Genomic DNA, 16,871 nt, shown 5'->3' with positions numbered 1-16,871 from the left:
TTTCTGTGACCTCTAGTGGGGCAGCAGCATTGGGAATCTGGCCTTTGTCCTTGGCCTTGGGTTGCAGTGACTGGGAGTGGCCTGGTCTGACGGCCAGCTCCGAATCCCAGAACCATTTGGTGTTTTCTGATTTTAAAAACAGGAATCTCCCAGCACTAGCTTAGACCGCCAACATCTACAGAGGAATGCTGAAGATTCTTTGGTTCTATCCCCTGCATCACGCCTTAGTTAATTTCACTTGAACGGTTACAGTGAATTTGAGTTTAAAAGTGTGTTCACTTCATTCTCTCCTTGGGCTGTATAACCACCTGTGGATTCCAGGCAAGGCAGCGGTTACTCAAGTCAGATAACTTGCCCCAGATCTGTGACAGCCTGATTATTAAAATGTTCCCAATTCTTCCCGTCTCTCTGTCTGGTCCCCCTATAATAAGACTGCGGGTTCTCCGTCAAGAGATGGAGTCTATTTCCGGACCCCTGGGCTGGCCTCCTGACTTGCCTTGGCCAACAGAATGCAGAGGAAGTGACAGTATTCCGGTTCCGAGCGCCTCCATCCGCCCACCCCCCCACTCCCCGCTGCCCCAGGGAACCGTGCCGCTGCCCGCAGAACAAGTCCAGCTCAGCCTGCTGGCAGAGGAGGGACTTCGTAGCACGGAACTCAATCGGCCGTTGTCCCAACTGAAGCCCCAGGCGCCTGACGGAGCTCAGCCAAGAGCAAGCCGTAGCGGTACCTCGCCAACCCGTAGCCAATCGATCATAGACACACGAGTAAGCCCCGTGGGAAGCCAGCTCTGATCAGCAGCAGAAATCAGTGCTTATCATCGGATGCCACCGATGTGGGTGGGTTTTTATTACACATCACCACCATGGCAACAGATAAATGGTACAAGATCACGAAGCAAGAGACTATAGGCTGGGCCTCTGGTGTTTGAATCCAGTGGCCTTTGCCCCATACTGCACTGCACTTAACCTTTGGTTTGGATATATTAGGTCTTGCCTGTGATGGCAATATAATTTTAAGCACATAATGCCTCCTGTAGTTGCTTATAATTTCAAGGCAATCGTATGGTTTCCTTAAGAAACAGAGAGGAAACTCTGAAATGCCTATGGATTTCAAACATGCATTGCTCATCTTCTGTCCAAAACCAGTGTGGCCGTGAGAGCCTCTGGCCCTGCCATGCCATTCATTACTCAGTATTCCCAACTAGTTTGTGGCTGGGCTGTTAAAATATATTATTTCTATTTATTTTAATGAATCTCCGATGCATTATTCAAAGGCTTTCTACATAATGAATATTATCACCCATTATCTTTTCCTGTTTCATGAGAATTTCAAAGGGGACGGAATATAAAATGTGCATTGTAATTACCCAAGGGTAGCTGTAAACACATTTCATTTTTCTAAGGATTTGTCGTGAAGAAAGAACGTGGAAGCAGTTGAGGTTTGGGTAAGTTCTAGATGTACTGCGTGTGTGATGGTGTGTCTACAGAATGTGCTGAGGTGGGTTAAAATGAGGTGCTGCTATTCCTTAATAAATTGTGAAATACCTTTCCCATTTCCCAAACCTTGCTCCTTACTCTTCTTTTCCCTACTGACTGTTTTGTATTGACATTTACCATGAAAGCTACAGAATTACTATTGAAAAAAAAAAAAGGAAAGGCAAAGTTTCTACTTCTCAATATTTGTTATTGTGAAAATATACTGCTATTTCTTATTTTACTTTAGTGGGATTGTGTTAACTTTCTTTTGCGTTGAGTGTGCAACGCTCAAAAGTCAAATGATAATTTGACTTTTTAAAAATTTAAAAAATTTTAAATTTGAAGTATAGTTGCTGTACAATGTTGTATAAGTTACAGGTGTACAATACGGTAATTCTCAATTTTTAAAGATTATACTCCATTTATAGTTATTATAAAATATTGGCTCTATTCCCTGTGTTGTACAATATATCCTTGTAGCTTATTTTATACCTAATAGTTTGTAACTCTTACTCCACTACTCCTATGTTGCCCCTCCTGCTTCCGTTTCCCCACAGCCATCTCTCCTAGGTGCCAAAGGTGGTAACCACTAGTTTCTTCTCTATATCTATGAGTCTGCTTCTTTTTTGTTATATTCACTAGTTTGCTGTATTTTTTAAGATTCCACATATAAGTGATATCATACAGTATTTGTCTTTCTCTGACTTATTTCACGTAGCATAATGTCCTCCAAGTCCATCCATGTTGCTGCAAATGGCAAAATTTCATTCCTTTTTATGGCTGAGCTGACTTTTTTAAAAAGAGTGATAGGGCTTCCCTGGTGGCGCAGTGGTTGAGAGTCCGCCTGCCGATGCGGGGGACACGGGTTCGTGCCCCGGTCCGGAAGGATCCCACGTGCCGCGGAGCGGCTGGGCCCGTGAGCCATGGACGCTGGGCCTGCGCATCCGGAGCCTGTGCTCCGCAACGGGAGAGGCCACAGCAGTGAGAGGCCCGCGTACCGCAAAAAAAAAAAAAAAAAAAAGAGTGATATTCACATAGGTGCAAACACTGCTGGTCTAACATATATGATCATACACACAGAAGTATTATAAATGATTTTTACAACTATATTAGAAAGAAAGGGGATGTTTAACTGTTCATTTGATGATCAGGCAATAACATCTCTGCAAACCCCACGGCACCGACTGGCCAGTGCTGAGCTGATGCCTCCCCTTTGGCCAGGGCACACACTTTCTAGTTCACTACAGTCCCATCTATTGCCTTTTATCTGGGCTACTTCATTCCTTTATGTTTCTTGCTGGCCCCTGAAGGCATGTTACAGTTCACGGCCCCTATATTAAGTGGATACATAGTAGTAGTTGATCCAGGGACAGAAATCAGGTCTTCTAACAGGTACCAAATGCTTGGATCATTAAATCACAATATACAAATAGAAATGTGGACTCTATAGAGCGTTGGAAGGGAACTCAAAAAAATACTTACTAGACACTCCCTATCTTATAGATGAGCAAGGAAACACTTTCACTTACCTGGACATTAATTAGTAAGTAAGGTGTTAACCAAGAAGAGTGAATGAGCGGGGAACTAACTGCAGTAGAAAAGTGGTCTGCGGGATGGGGGAAGCAAATGCAGAAGAGGGATGGAAAGCCGGCTCTCCCGCTGTTATGTGCCCAGAGCAGTTAAGGGCAGTTTCAAACTCTGTGCTAGAGATAGGGCTGGGGGAAAGGGAGGCACCATGTCTCTTCATGTCCTGTCCTCACCCCACATCTTACAGGACTCAGGCTTTTGGCTTCCTCAGCGAAAGCCACGGAAGGTAGCTCCGAAGGCGGCTGGAGTGTGAATGGCCCTCTCTGGGTTTTCTTCTCCCGATCCTGCGCATACTTTTTCTCTGCTCCCTTTTCTAAGGCTCATTAGCTCTGGCCCTTCCATCTGTATGTGTTTGCATGAGGGCTGGTGGGCATCCGACTCCACGTGGCCACAGAATCTTCTCACTACTTAAGGAACGGATGGAGAAGTGGACTAGCGTTCACCAGCTTTGCTATGGTGAAGCAGCAGCCCCTGTGGCCTAACCCGATTCTCTAGGGAGCTATAAATACTTGCATTCCTCAGACAGCTGCTGATTCTAATTCCACATCAGTGTCTAGTTCCTTCAATAATGACCACGTCTATGTAATTCAATTTGGAATTATAGGATCTTAATGTTAAAAAATGCATTTTCACCAGAAATGTTTTCTGCACGCATTGAAGACCAGAAAGGGTACTCTTCTGATACTGCAATAATAATGGAATAAAACAGCCATCTCTCCTAGGTGCCAAATGTGGTCTGCTTTCCCTTAATCAAAGCCAAATGATTTCTCAGCAATCTACTTCCCGAAATAAAAAGAATGACCACTTTTGAGCATCTACTATATTGTAGGCACTTCATATATATTACCTCTAATCCTCAGATACACCTAAAACAAGTATTATGATCTCCATTTTGCATATGAGAAAACTAAGGCTCAGAGGTTAAATTATACAGGGTCACAAAGCTGGCATTTTATTCTAGGAGAGTGTGGTGAGAAGCCAGGGCACTATAAGAAGGCTAGAATAAATTCATGAATGGAAGAATAAAAGAGAAGATGAAAAAAGAAAGCAAAACAAAAAATTGGAAACAACTTCAGTGTCTAACAATAAGAGATTAAGTATATTATGGATTGACAATTATACATTGATATGTATAACACAGATAACTAATGAGAACCTGCTGTATAGCACAGGGAACTCTGCTTACTGCTCTGTGGTGACCTAAATGGGAAGGAAATCCAAAAAAGAGGGGATAGGGCTTCCCTGGTGGCGCAGTGGTTGAGAGTCCGCCTGCCGATGCAGGGGACGTGGGTTCGTGCCCGGGTCCGGGAAGATCCCACATGCCGTGGAGCGGCTGGGCCCGTGAGCCATGGCCGCTGAGCCTGCGCGTCCGGAGCCTGTGCTCCGCAACGGGAGAGGCCACAACAGTCAGAGGCCCGCATACCGCAAAAACAAACAAACAAACAAAAAAATAAAAATAAAAAGGGGATATATGATACATATGGCTGATTCACTTCGCTGTACAGTAGAAACTAACACAACATTGTAAAACAACTATACCCCAATTTTAAAAAAGATTGATAGAACTACAAAAAAAAGTATATTATGGTGAAATATATGACGGGCCATTATGCAGCTAGTAAAAATATATATAATGGAACAGTTATGAATATGGGCAAATATTCCTGATGTATTAAGTCAAAAACAGAAACAAAAACCAAGCTCTAAAACAACAGGTACACTATGATTCCAAGTTTGTAAACAAAAATGTGGAGCTCTCTGTACAGAAAAAGTGGCAGGAAATATACCTAGATATTTTTTCGTGGAAGAAATTCAGTTGACTTCAAATTTTTCTCTTTTGAGTGCCTCTGAGCTGCTATGTGTGGCCTTTAGCAGGAATTTAAAAAAGGAAAAGGAGAGAAAATGGGTGAGTTGATTAGCACTGTGTGTTGGAGAAAGGTGAGTAGGATTAAATATTTGACAGCTGGAAGAGGATGGCTGCGTGTCTGACTCAGATGGTGTCTATGCAGGGACCATGACTCACGTATGAGTCAGCCTGGGCTTTTGTTTTTGGCAGGGTGCTGGGGGTAGGAGATCCTGCCCCCAGCAGGGGGGAGGGCAGTAAGAAACAAATGTTCTTATAAGTGAACATTTCTGTGGATGGACTCTTTGACTCAACTGTTGCCATCCCTCCCCAACCCAGTCTCAATCCCATTCTCCTTTCTGGATCTGCATAGACGATAGACTCTCAAGTAAAGGATATACATTTCACTCCTTGTATGTTTAAAGCCAGCCTGCCTATTTACTCTGCTCAGCCCAGACAGAATTTAAACTTGTATCTGCCGGACCTGCTGATGAGTTTCAGCTGCTGGAGCTGAAGTTAGGCTCATCCCCTCCCGGACCGGTGTTTACCTCTGTGAGGCTGGGGTAAAGATACGGCAGTTGAAGAGTCAGTGCCTGTGGATGTTTTTGAGGGCTATGGTTAGATTTGGTGAAAATCTTAATTGCAAATTCTTTTACTGTCTTGAACACTGAATCACTGCTTTCACCACTTCTTATGTTTATGTTTAAAATAATGTTGGGGCTGCCATTTAGGCTTGGTCCCATCGTAAGCTTCATCTCAAAGACCTTCTGTTTCATGACTTAATTTGTGGTCGTTTGATTCTATTCAGTCATTAAAAAGAATGCAGTAGATTTACTGAATTGCATTAATTCTATGACGCACGGTTATTCATCTTTGGCCATCTTCAACGTCGGGGTATGTCTCACGATCTCAGCCACCCATGCAGCTGGTGGCATGACTGCTCTACTGAGCTGTAACTCTGTCAGCCAACAAACCATACAAGGACCACTGAAGAAGAGGTGGGCTCTGGTAGTTGACCATTCATGCCTTCTGATAATAAAAAAGTGCCAGCATCAAAACCTGCAGAATGGGGGACAGTGGCTTGGAAGGTGAGGCACAGCACCTCCTGATGGCACAAAGGGTGACACTGTGGGGAAAAGCAAAGATGGACAACTCTAAGGGAAAGTGGTTAAATGGAGAATTGAATTGTGAATGTGAAAAGGGTGTAGGACTACCTTAACCAATTTCACTTTTTCTTATTTTTTTTATGCACAAAAGACACATGTGATAAAAATATATACCCAAATAAACCTGAAAGGACTTTTCAATAGCTAAAACAAAAATTCTGGAATTCCCTGGTGGTCCAGTGGTTAGGGCTCCACGCTTCCACTGTAGACCCCGAATAGCCAAAGCAATCTTGAGAACAAAAAACGGAGCTGGAGGAATCAGGCTCCCTGACTTCAGACTCTACTACAAAGCTACAGTAATCAAGACAGTATGGTACTGGCACAAAAACAGAAAGATAGATCAATGGAACAGGATAGAAAGCCCAGAGATAAACCCACACACATATGGTCACCTTATCTTTGATAAAGGAGGCAGGAATGTACAGTGGAGAAAGGACAGCCTCTTCAATAAGTGGTGCTGGGAAAACTGGACAGGTACATGTAAAAGTATGAGAGCAGGGGGAGCAAGTTTGATTCCTGGTTGGGGAACTAAGATTCCCGCATGCCGCAAGGCACATCACCAAAACAAAAAACAAAAAAAAATTCTAAGTGTTAAGGAGGCATGTGTCACCATTTAATTGGCAGTGGTTTTCTGAAATATCTTCCATGGGTTTTTAATGCATGTGATAATCTGAATGAGAATAATCTGAGGGGAACAGAAAATTTTACAAAAATACTGAACAAAAGGATTGTGTTAAAACTCCAGATGACAGAGCTCACATGCAGTCAGTGAGGCTGTTTTCTCATAGCAGTGAGTGCTTACGTAAACTCTCGAAGGAGCTGGTCTTCATATGGGCTGTGTGTGTCCAGACACATGTGAGGGACCACTGTCTAAAGGGAGTGCAAATTTCAGTAATAAAGTCATGATAACTTGTCAAAGATGATGCACCAATGAAAAATCATTTCTAGAAGTTCTCTTAATTAAACATTTGGTTGTCCACTGGAGCCATTTTTAAATATAAAATGCAGCCCCTGTGGCCTTTTTCTCCTTGTCTCCCACTCTTTTGCAGCAGCTCTGACAACTGAATTCTCACTGGCGATAATAATAAAGTTCATAAGACAGAGTACAGCTGGATATGCCTCTAGCAAGATGTCAAATTTCGCTTGCACAAAATTAATTGCACCTAATTAAACTGGGGTCATTGGCATTATTGTAAAGTGAGGCTATTTATTAGACAAAGAAAATTTCACAAATGCCAATTTGCTTTTCTTTCAGGTTTGTAAAAGAGAAGAATTGCTTACATGATTAAATTTGTTTTGCCATTTTAATCTTATTACTCTTCAAAAGATCCACTTCAAATTTTGCTTCCCTTTAAAAATTGTGTAATGTTTTAGAATACTGCAGATAATTCTTGGAGGAGGGCATAAAAATGGTAGGTTTTCTGTAGATTACCTGATGAATTTTCAAAGAGTATAAAAGAGAATTTGCAAACTACCATTTGCAATGACAGGTACTGTGGAATTACTCATATGAAGGATTTTCTAAGCAAATTAATAGTACACATGTATGAGATTAATATGAAGTTCAAAAGGTATGTTGCATGTTACAAATAGGTTGTTGTAGTATGTACCTATTACTTCAGGAAAGCAAATTTCATTGTGTTGAAACAGGACAACCTCTTCTCACTCATGCTGGGTATATATGACCACTGTGCTTACTTCTTCCAGGAAATTATGCAAAAATTATTACTATCAGAGACAAAAGGATGATTTACTTTCCTGGCAAAATGAGGCTGGTTTGACCTGTGATCTGTGGCAGATTATATATTCAGATTCTCAGTTCCTCACATTCGAAGCTCCTATGAATCCAATTTCTTTAAAGCCTCTCTAGATCACTGCTATCTGTCCTATCGAGACAACTCCCTGGGCTATGGTGCCTCCCCGCCCCCTCCCCTCCACGCAGCCCAAACACAAGAGGAGGTGGTGGGTAACTATTACTGGTCTTATCTCAGCCATTCGCCAATAAACCTATAAGAACAAGAAAGAAATGAGTTTTGATCTGGGGATGTTGGAATGGCTGAGATAAGTAAACAGTAATCATTATTCAAACGAGCGTCTCAAAAGCTCTCTGGGGCATTTCTGTTTTTCATAATCTTCACAACGCATGGAGAGAAAGGTATATAGCCTTTTCCAGGTTACAATATTACATTGCATACTTTGTGAATAGACTGTATTATGTTGTATTTATATTTATGTGCATGTAAATAAAATCTATCTTGGGGTGAGGGAAGAAGAGAAGTCGGGGGGTCAGGTTCATTTTGTGTTACTCTGAGAAAAGGAGAATGGAGATGGCAGGAAAAGTTTTCTCCATGATGTCAAATCAGCTTGTAATGTTTGAAAAATGAAAGACTTCCTAGATGTCTGTTACTAATGACCACTCTGTCCTGTGTTTTCACAGCAGCCAAGCCAGTTTCCATTCCTTTAATAACACTAAGCTATATAAACTCAAAATCCGAAATATAATGCTGATTCAAGATTAATTTGGTCAATGAAAAAATATTTTATAGCAAAGTATTATACTAGTCATAAGAGAAAAGGAATATTTAATTTTTCTAAGAACATGAGTAAATCTAACATTTCTTAGAAACTTCTTTCAAAAATAGGTCATTCATTTCTCTCATTTCCTTTTAAGCTTTTAGCTGGAACATTTTTAAACAGAGAAAACGGACAAAGGTCATACGATCTCAGTTTGAAAAGGCTGATTTATGTGTGGATTAGCACATTTTGAAGAAAAATATGGCGCTTCCTATACTGGCCACATTTCAGTATAAGTCAAATTTAATTAGTTGAGTTATGAAGCAATATCAAAAATTCTTTTGCTGCAGTACTGGGCATGAAATGTCTTTATGGGATTATCGTAAGTCTAGCTTACATTTAATAGCTTGTCATTCTCTTAAAAAGTACTTTAGGAGATAGCACTAATTAGAAAAATTCAGTGGGGCTGAAACCCAAAGGCCAACAGAGAAGGACTTACTCTCACAGGAGCAGCTTAAACTTGTCTTCCCAAAGGACCCTCCCACTACTTCACAATTTCTCACATAATATGAAGTGAATTTTTACAGGTAAACACCCTTTAAAATGCATAAATAGAAGTCCACTATTTTGCCAAACGATCCTACTTACCTGGGTAGGCCCTGCCTTAAAAGTAAGCTTAGCACTTCAGAACCCATTGCTTGGGCAATTAATTGTAAGTCCTCAGCCTCATTTAAAATTGAGTCCTGAGCTCCTTAAAGCAGTAAAGTCAGCTAATATTTACCTGGTTTTGATTATTTAACTAGTTCAACAGGTGCGCTTTGGAGCATTCTGGAGTGCCACATCAGTGACCTCAAATTTCTAACATCCCTCAAGTACTTTTGTAAGAAAGAGGTAAGGTACTTCTAGCTCAATGAAGAATTTCAGGAATTGTAACACATCAGAGAAACACTAATTCTAATAGGGATGGAGAATATGGGTTACACAATTGCAACTGAACATTTCCTAAGGCTTTTCTCCTACATTATTCCTGAGGAAGGAGAATGGCAGTCAGTCTTTGCAGACTTTAAATTTACAGGGAAAAAGTGACATTTCTTAGGAACGTTAAGTCTCATTATTAACCATCATCCTAAGGGGGATCCAAAAAGTCATCGTGTTCTCAGAGAGGATGATCTCATCCCAGAATGTGGAGAGGACAACATATGAACGAACAGGATATAAATAATCTTCCTTATGGCGAGTCAACAAGTGTAGCTTGTTATGAGCTACTGTGAAATACGTATGTGTTTAGATAGCTGTGTCTCCAAAGAGGGTAGATGACTAAGTGATTCTCAAATTCTGCTCTGCCAGAAGAGTTTCAGGTGGGCTTTGAGGGTTTATAGGGGAGGGACGGTGAGGGGCACTGAGCGCGAAGTAGAGCGGCATTGAAGGGAAATGGTGGCAGATGGCATGTTCTGGGCAGGGGTATCCCAACCCCTCTCCTTCAGTCCTCCTGGACCAGAGGTCTGCTTTGTTTTACATACATGGTTTCTGCACAGGATTTTACATTTCTGCTATTAAAAATAACAAAAACCTTCATGAGACTTCTAGTTACACATGGCATATCGAACACAGGAATTTATCTTCTCTCTCTTCTGAAATCCTACTAAAATAATATTAAAGGAAGAAATAAGGTATGAACTTACATGGACAAAGGAAATGGAAAAGGAGACAGTGGCACACAAGAGAGTTTTTTTTTTTTGCGGTACGCGGGCCTCTCACCGCTGTGGCCCCTCCCGTTGTGGAGCACAGGCTCCGGACACGCAGGCCCAGCGGCCATGGCTCACGGGCCCAGCCACTCCGCGGCATGCGGGATCCTCCTGGACCAGGGCACGAACCCGCGTCCCCTGCATCGGCAGGCGGACCCCCAACCACTGTGCCACCAGGGAAGCCCCCACAAGAGAGTTTGAAAATATTTTGAAAGACAAAATGCAGATGGATGAGGGGTATTTGACTTAACTACTTCAATTTGCTAGGTGTCTGCAGGGGTGGCTGGTGGAGAAGGCACATGCATTTTCACTTCGGGATCCTGGAAATACTCAGGTGCATCCAAAGGCAGGGGAGTGGGGTAAGGCTGCGTACAAACCAAACTGATTAAACAACTGAAAGGAAAACCTAGATCTTCTAACGTGCCCTGACTACGTGTGGTCTGGCAGGATGAGAAAGTTTACTATCTAGAGAGGCTGCATCAGGGGAGCTCTGGGCTAGGGCTCCCTCAGGCACAGCTGAGGTGGCAGTGAAGCGCCTTACTGAAATCAAAGGAATTAAGTGAAATTCTACGTGCTGAATGGTCAACCATTCCCCTGCTAGAGTCTTACACTGGCAGCCAGGCTTAAAATTCCTTAGGATGAAGTTGAAGAGTTCTTCCCTGTGACAACTTACAGCCCAAGAGCTTTGAGCACTTTTAATTGGATGCACCCTTACAAATAGCTGTGTTTTATTTGACCATTCTAAAGTGAAGTTCACCATTCATTAATGCAACAACTATTCAGTGACTATGTATTAGACACTGTGTAAGCAATAGTTATGGTGGTGAACAAAACAGACAAAGGCCTGCTCTCTTGGGGTTAATTATTTTCGTACTAGAGAAAGACAAGGAACAGATTAAAAATATATATAATACAACATCAGGTAATGATAAGGACCACAAAGAAAAACAAATCAGGGTAAGAGGATAAGCAGGGTAAGAGAAGAGAAAGTGGTAGGTAGGTTGGGAGTTTACCTTTTAATTGGGTAGTCAGGGAAGGTCTCTCTGAGAAGACAATATACGTCTCCAAGCCCCAACCAGAAACTTTACAACAGCTTTTAGTGTTTTACACTTAATTATTAATAGAAATCAAAATGAACAAAAAAACAAACTCAGAAAAAATCATGGACAATGTAGAAATCAGAAGGAAACATTTTGAACAATTTAACTAAAATTAATGCCCTCAGTGAAATGAGAAAGCATGATGGGAAAAATTTTGAAAACATAAACAAAATGGACAAATTCTTAGAAAATACAACTCATCAGAACTGACTCAAGAAGAAATCAAAAGTGTGTACAATCTTAAAACCACTTAAAAAACAGAAGCTGTTAAAATCAAACATACAAAGTAGACACTGGGCCCAGATGGTTATACTGGTAAGAAACAGCTCATTCCAATATTATGTAGACTTTTCTTAGACAATATGAAAGGGGGAATAGTAGCTAATTCATTTACACCAGCATAAACTTATACTAAAACCAGAAAAAAAAGTTACAAGAAAAGAATACAACAGACCCATGTGACTCATGAATGTAAGTATAACAACCCTAAATAAAATATTATGTATAAAATCCAATACTGTTCAAAAAAAGATAATACCCCCAACCAATTTTGGTTTATAATAGGTATGCAAAGATTGTTCAATATTTTGAAAATCTATAAATGTAATTCATTAATAGATTAATAGAGAAAGTCATACAATCATCTCAACAGATGCAGAAAAAGCACATGATAACATCAAATACCCATTCATGATAAAAATGTTTTTAAAATTATGAATATAAGGGAACAATGTTAATCTCATAAAGAGTAAAATTAAAGAAAACATAAAATTAACATCATCCTAAATGGAAACATTAGAAGCATTCCATTTAATATGAGAAATGAGCTAAGGATTCCAACTACTACCATTTTTAATCCTCAGTGTACTAGGGTACCTATCCAGTGCAGTAAAACAAAGAAAGAAACCAGAAGTAGGAGGACAGAAAGTAATTTTAAAAGCTGCTATTTTTTGTAGATGATATTGTTTTAAACATCCAAAGAATGTACAGACAACTTTACTGGAAATAATAGGAGAGTAGAGAAATACTAGGTATAATAATAACGAAATGGCTGGATACACGACTAGTGTACAAAGTAAGCTGCAGCAAACAAGAAAGCATTATCTAAGAGAATTTAAGATAATATCAGAATATCAAATATAATATAACAAAAGATATGCAGTATCTCTAAATGGAAAACAGGGATAGGAAAATTTAATACTGTGAAAATGTAATTCTCCCCTAAATTATTGGGTTGGCCAAAAAGTTCGTTTGGTTTTTCCCGTAAGGTCGTTTTCCGTAAGTTCGTTCGGGTTTTTCCATAACATCTTATGGAAAAACCAGAACGGACTTTTTGGCCAACCCAATATTTCCAGATTCAGTGCAATTCTAGTCAAAAATCCCAAGACAGTATTTTGCTGAACTTGATTTGATGATTTAAAATTTATATGGAAGAATAAAAAACCAAGAATAGGCAGTAAAAGAGTAAAGAGTCCAGATATCAGGACTTATTTTGAAGCTATAGTAATTAAAACTGTATGGTACTGGTGCAGGGATAGAAACACTAACCAATGAAATAGAATGTATTCCCATTAATGTATAGTCATACATAAGTGGTCTGTTAGATCAGTCAGTAAAAGAGAATTGTTACTAATAAATATGATGGAAAAAATGGTCATGTATATGGAAAAAGATGAAATTAGACTTCTCCATTCCAAATCAGGAAACCAACCCCTGATTGCTTACAGACTTAAAAAAAAAAAACACTTTAAACTCTGAACAGGAAATCTAGGTTAACGCCTTTTGGACCTTAGGGTAGAAGAAGATTTTTTATAGAAGCCTCAGAAAGCACTGACTCTAAAAGAAAAGTTAGATAAAAATTACCATTAAAATTAAAATTAAGAACTTCTGGTCATAAAGACACATTGAGTGAAAAGACAAGTTACAACCTGGGAGAAGATATTTGCCATACATACAGCATATTAAGGATTAGAATCATAACTAAAGGACTTCCATAAATCGATGAAAAAAGCATAAAGAATCCAATAGAAATTTGGACATGAGGCCCAAAAAGACATTTCACAGAAGGGGAAACAGAGATGGCTAATAAACATAATGAAATATCATTTAATACCCACATTCAGTTAACAAAAGTGTGAAAGAAGTTGACAATATTGAGTGTTAGAAAGGCTATATAGATCCGCAGGATCTCTGAAGCATTGCTGGTACGAGTGTAACTTGTGCAACTATTTTGAACAGTTTGGCATTATCTTCTAAATAGGAACATTCATGTATTTTCCTAGGAATACCAGTCCAAGGTACACACCAGAGAGAAACTCTTGCACACAGACAGCAGAAGACACATACAAGGATGTTTATAAGCAGCACTGTTTATAAGAGCAGAACCTCTGAAACAACCCAATGCCTATCGTCAGAAGAGATACATTCACATGGTGGAATATAATACAGCAGTCAAATCAGGGACTGGCAAAGGGGAAAATGGGGCAATTTACATTTCAGAACAAACAATAAAATTTCTCAAGTAATCATAGTTTACTACATGGTTCAAGGTGAATACTATATGAACTTAATAATGTAAAATTGAACAGTTATTTGACCCCAAATTATAAAGTAATTATATTAGGAGGATGGGGAGGGATATATAGATATGTCTGTGGGAGGGCTGTAAAAGAGAGTTAAATCCCAACCTTCCGTATTTAGCAGTCAGTAAATGGTTTAAAAGTAAAAGGTAAGAAGATAAGCATTTTACTCAGAGATATAAATACCAGCTTAAACAACTAAGGAGTTAAAAGTTATTGTTTCTGGAGAGTGAGATGAGGATAGAGAGGGACGGGACCAGGGACTGTTACTTTTATGTTGTTATTATATACTCTGTAGTTAATTCTACTTTACTTTCAAAGTCATATAATACACACACACACACACACACACACACACACACACACACAACTTCGATTTTAAAAACCACAGCTCCCGTTTGGACCAGATGGATAGGACATGGCTGAGCAAAGAGATGGGGTTTCTAGAAGAAAACTTTTTGGTGCTCTGGGGACTACTAGAGGGCAGTAGCAGAGATCTATAAGGCTATGGGGTCCAATCTACTCATTTTACAAAAATGAGGAAACTGAGGCATGGTAAAAACTAAGTAAATTGCTCAAGTCTCAGAATTAGAAGCTGACTGGGACTAACCCTCAGGTGTCCAGGTCCCTAGGCCTGAGGTCCTCCTGCCACATCCCACTAGGAGGAGAAAGAGGTGCTTCCATGGCAAAGGGGAAGGCTGACCTTCCAACTCTGGAATGACATATGCTGAGAGCGAGGGAATCCTCTGAGCCTGAGCTGGCCCACACCCAGCTGAGGAGGACACGCATAAACACTGCATGGCCAGGCCACAGCTCCTGTCTCCAGGCACTAACCCATCAGGAGTGACTCCTAAATACGCCCATATATGCGTGTGTGTGTGCTTTCTGATTTTTGCTGATTTAGATGAATCTGTAAGATCAGACAGAAGCATGAGGCTTACTGAAAGCTTGATAAAATCGATACTAAAGTGTCTAATTCTGGGCCTTATATGAAGGAAAGAGTGGAAATCCGTTGGCTGAATGAATGCATGAATGCTATCATTTGTCTCCCACACCTGGTTTAACATGGTAAGTATACCTAGTATTTATACAGGGAATATTTGCTCTTAGAGAGCCCAAAGGAAGAGCCAGACATTCTGACACGAAATGGGTATTTGGGGAGGGATCGAGAGAATGCTGATGGGTCTTCAGTTACTACCATCTTTATTAAAACAATGTTTTATGTGCTTTAATCGCTTGGAATACCTGTACTCATAACAGTTAATTTTGCAGATTGTCTATACCCTCCCTAATCAAAGTGTGACCTATGGACTGGCAGCATGAACATCAGCTGGGAGCTTGTTAGAAATACAGAATCTTGGGACTTCCCTGGTGGTGAAGTGGTTAGAATCCACCTGCCAGTGCAGGGGACATGGGTTCGAGCCCTGGTCCGGGAAGATCCCACATGCCGCGGAGCAACTAAGCCTGTGTGCCACTGAGCCTGTGCTCTAGAGCTTGCGAGCCACAACTACCGAGGCTGTGTGCTGCAACTACTGAAGCCTGTGTACCTAGAGCCCACGCTCTGCAACGAGAAGCCACCGCAATGAGAAGCCCACACACCGCAATGAAGAGTAGGCCCTGCTCACCGCAACTAGAGAAAGCCTGAGTGCAGCAACGAAGACCCAACGCTGCCAAAAATAAATAAATTAATTAATTAAAAAGAAAAAAAAATACAGAACCTTAAATCCCACCCCAACCTACTAAATCAGAATCAGCATTTTAACACGATTCCCAGGCGATACATACGCACATTAAAGTTTGAGAAGCTCTGGCCTACAATCCTATTTTCTAGATAGAATCATAATTTTAATATATTTTAATTGGAATTAGAAGTTATGCAAATGACCAATGATACCCTGAAATCAATTAAGGTAAAAAAAAAAAAAAAAACACCTGCAGGACAGGTTAAGCTCTGTAGTAAACATTCAATGATCAAAGTGGGAATTGTATTTCTCAGTTACCAGTATTCATTGCAATCAAATGCATCGGGGGGTTAGGCTGGATGCTTTGGGACTGCTTAATGGGAAATCTGGTGGTCTGCCACACTTCTCCAAGCATCAGTCAGCTTGCTTAAGAGTGTAGCTTGATTCCCCCTTCACAATGCAAAATCAGAATTGTGTCTAGAAAAAAAACGAAATATAGAAATCTGACCTCAAATGGCTGGGCAAATGGGCCAAAAAATCCCCAAAACTAAAACCCAAAAAACAAACCCAACAAACAGGTGGAGAGGGATCTGTCTAGCACGCAAATAAAGGTGGCAGTATTATGGGGAAAAAATCCTCAAGGATTTAAAGGATATCTCTTATTAGACATACATAGTCAGATGACAAAATCCATTAGGTACATATCAGAAAATCAAAACACTCACCGGGAGGAAAGGCTTGGCTTCCCACTTCTGCTACAGCTGGTATAAATTCCCGGGCCATCGTCAAAGAAGCTTCCAAGTGCCAACTTCTGTCGGATAGATTCTCTTTCATTTTTCTGTGCCTAAAATTTCAGGAAAATAAAACATGCCGATGAGCAGGCAGATACGTCACAACCAGAGGCGATCTAACGGCTAAGTCTCTTAGAACTATAATATCAGACAAAAAGTAAACAAGCCAAAACACAAGAGCATTTGAATTATTAAGACTGAAATTCAACCAGTCTTTCCTGATTCCACGTCTGTGAGCATTTTCAGTGCTTTGGAGTCCTTTATGATCACTAGTCTCGGAAAGCACCATCCCGGTAGTAAATGATCATCATCAAGACAGAACCACAGTTGACCCCTGAACAACACGGGTTTGAACTGCTCAGGTGCACTTACAGCAGATTTTTCTCAA

At 40.4% G+C, this 16,871-nt stretch overlaps 1 protein-coding gene across 6 annotated transcripts in view; it reads right to left on the bottom strand.

The window, feature by feature from the left end:
* SCHIP1 (schwannomin interacting protein 1) overlaps positions 1-16,871 on the bottom strand; it is a 125,277-nt gene that overhangs the window by 12,914 nt on the left and 95,492 nt on the right. For 5 of the 6 annotated variants that reach the window (XM_082655562.1, XM_082655563.1, XM_082655565.1 and 2 more), the window contains one exon: positions 16,418-16,536. In XM_082655562.1, coding sequence (XP_082511688.1) covers positions 16,418-16,536 — 119 coding nt within the window. Of the gene's footprint in view, positions 1-16,413; positions 16,537-16,871 lie in introns of all 6 variants that reach the window. The other variant, XM_082655566.1, reaches the window with a different exon arrangement.

Source organism: Grampus griseus (assembly GCF_964374135.1).
Source record: "Grampus griseus genome assembly, chromosome: 5".
NCBI classification, from domain to species: domain Eukaryota; kingdom Metazoa; phylum Chordata; class Mammalia; order Artiodactyla; family Delphinidae; genus Grampus; species Grampus griseus.
This window is presented reverse-complemented; position numbering and strand designations above follow the sequence as displayed.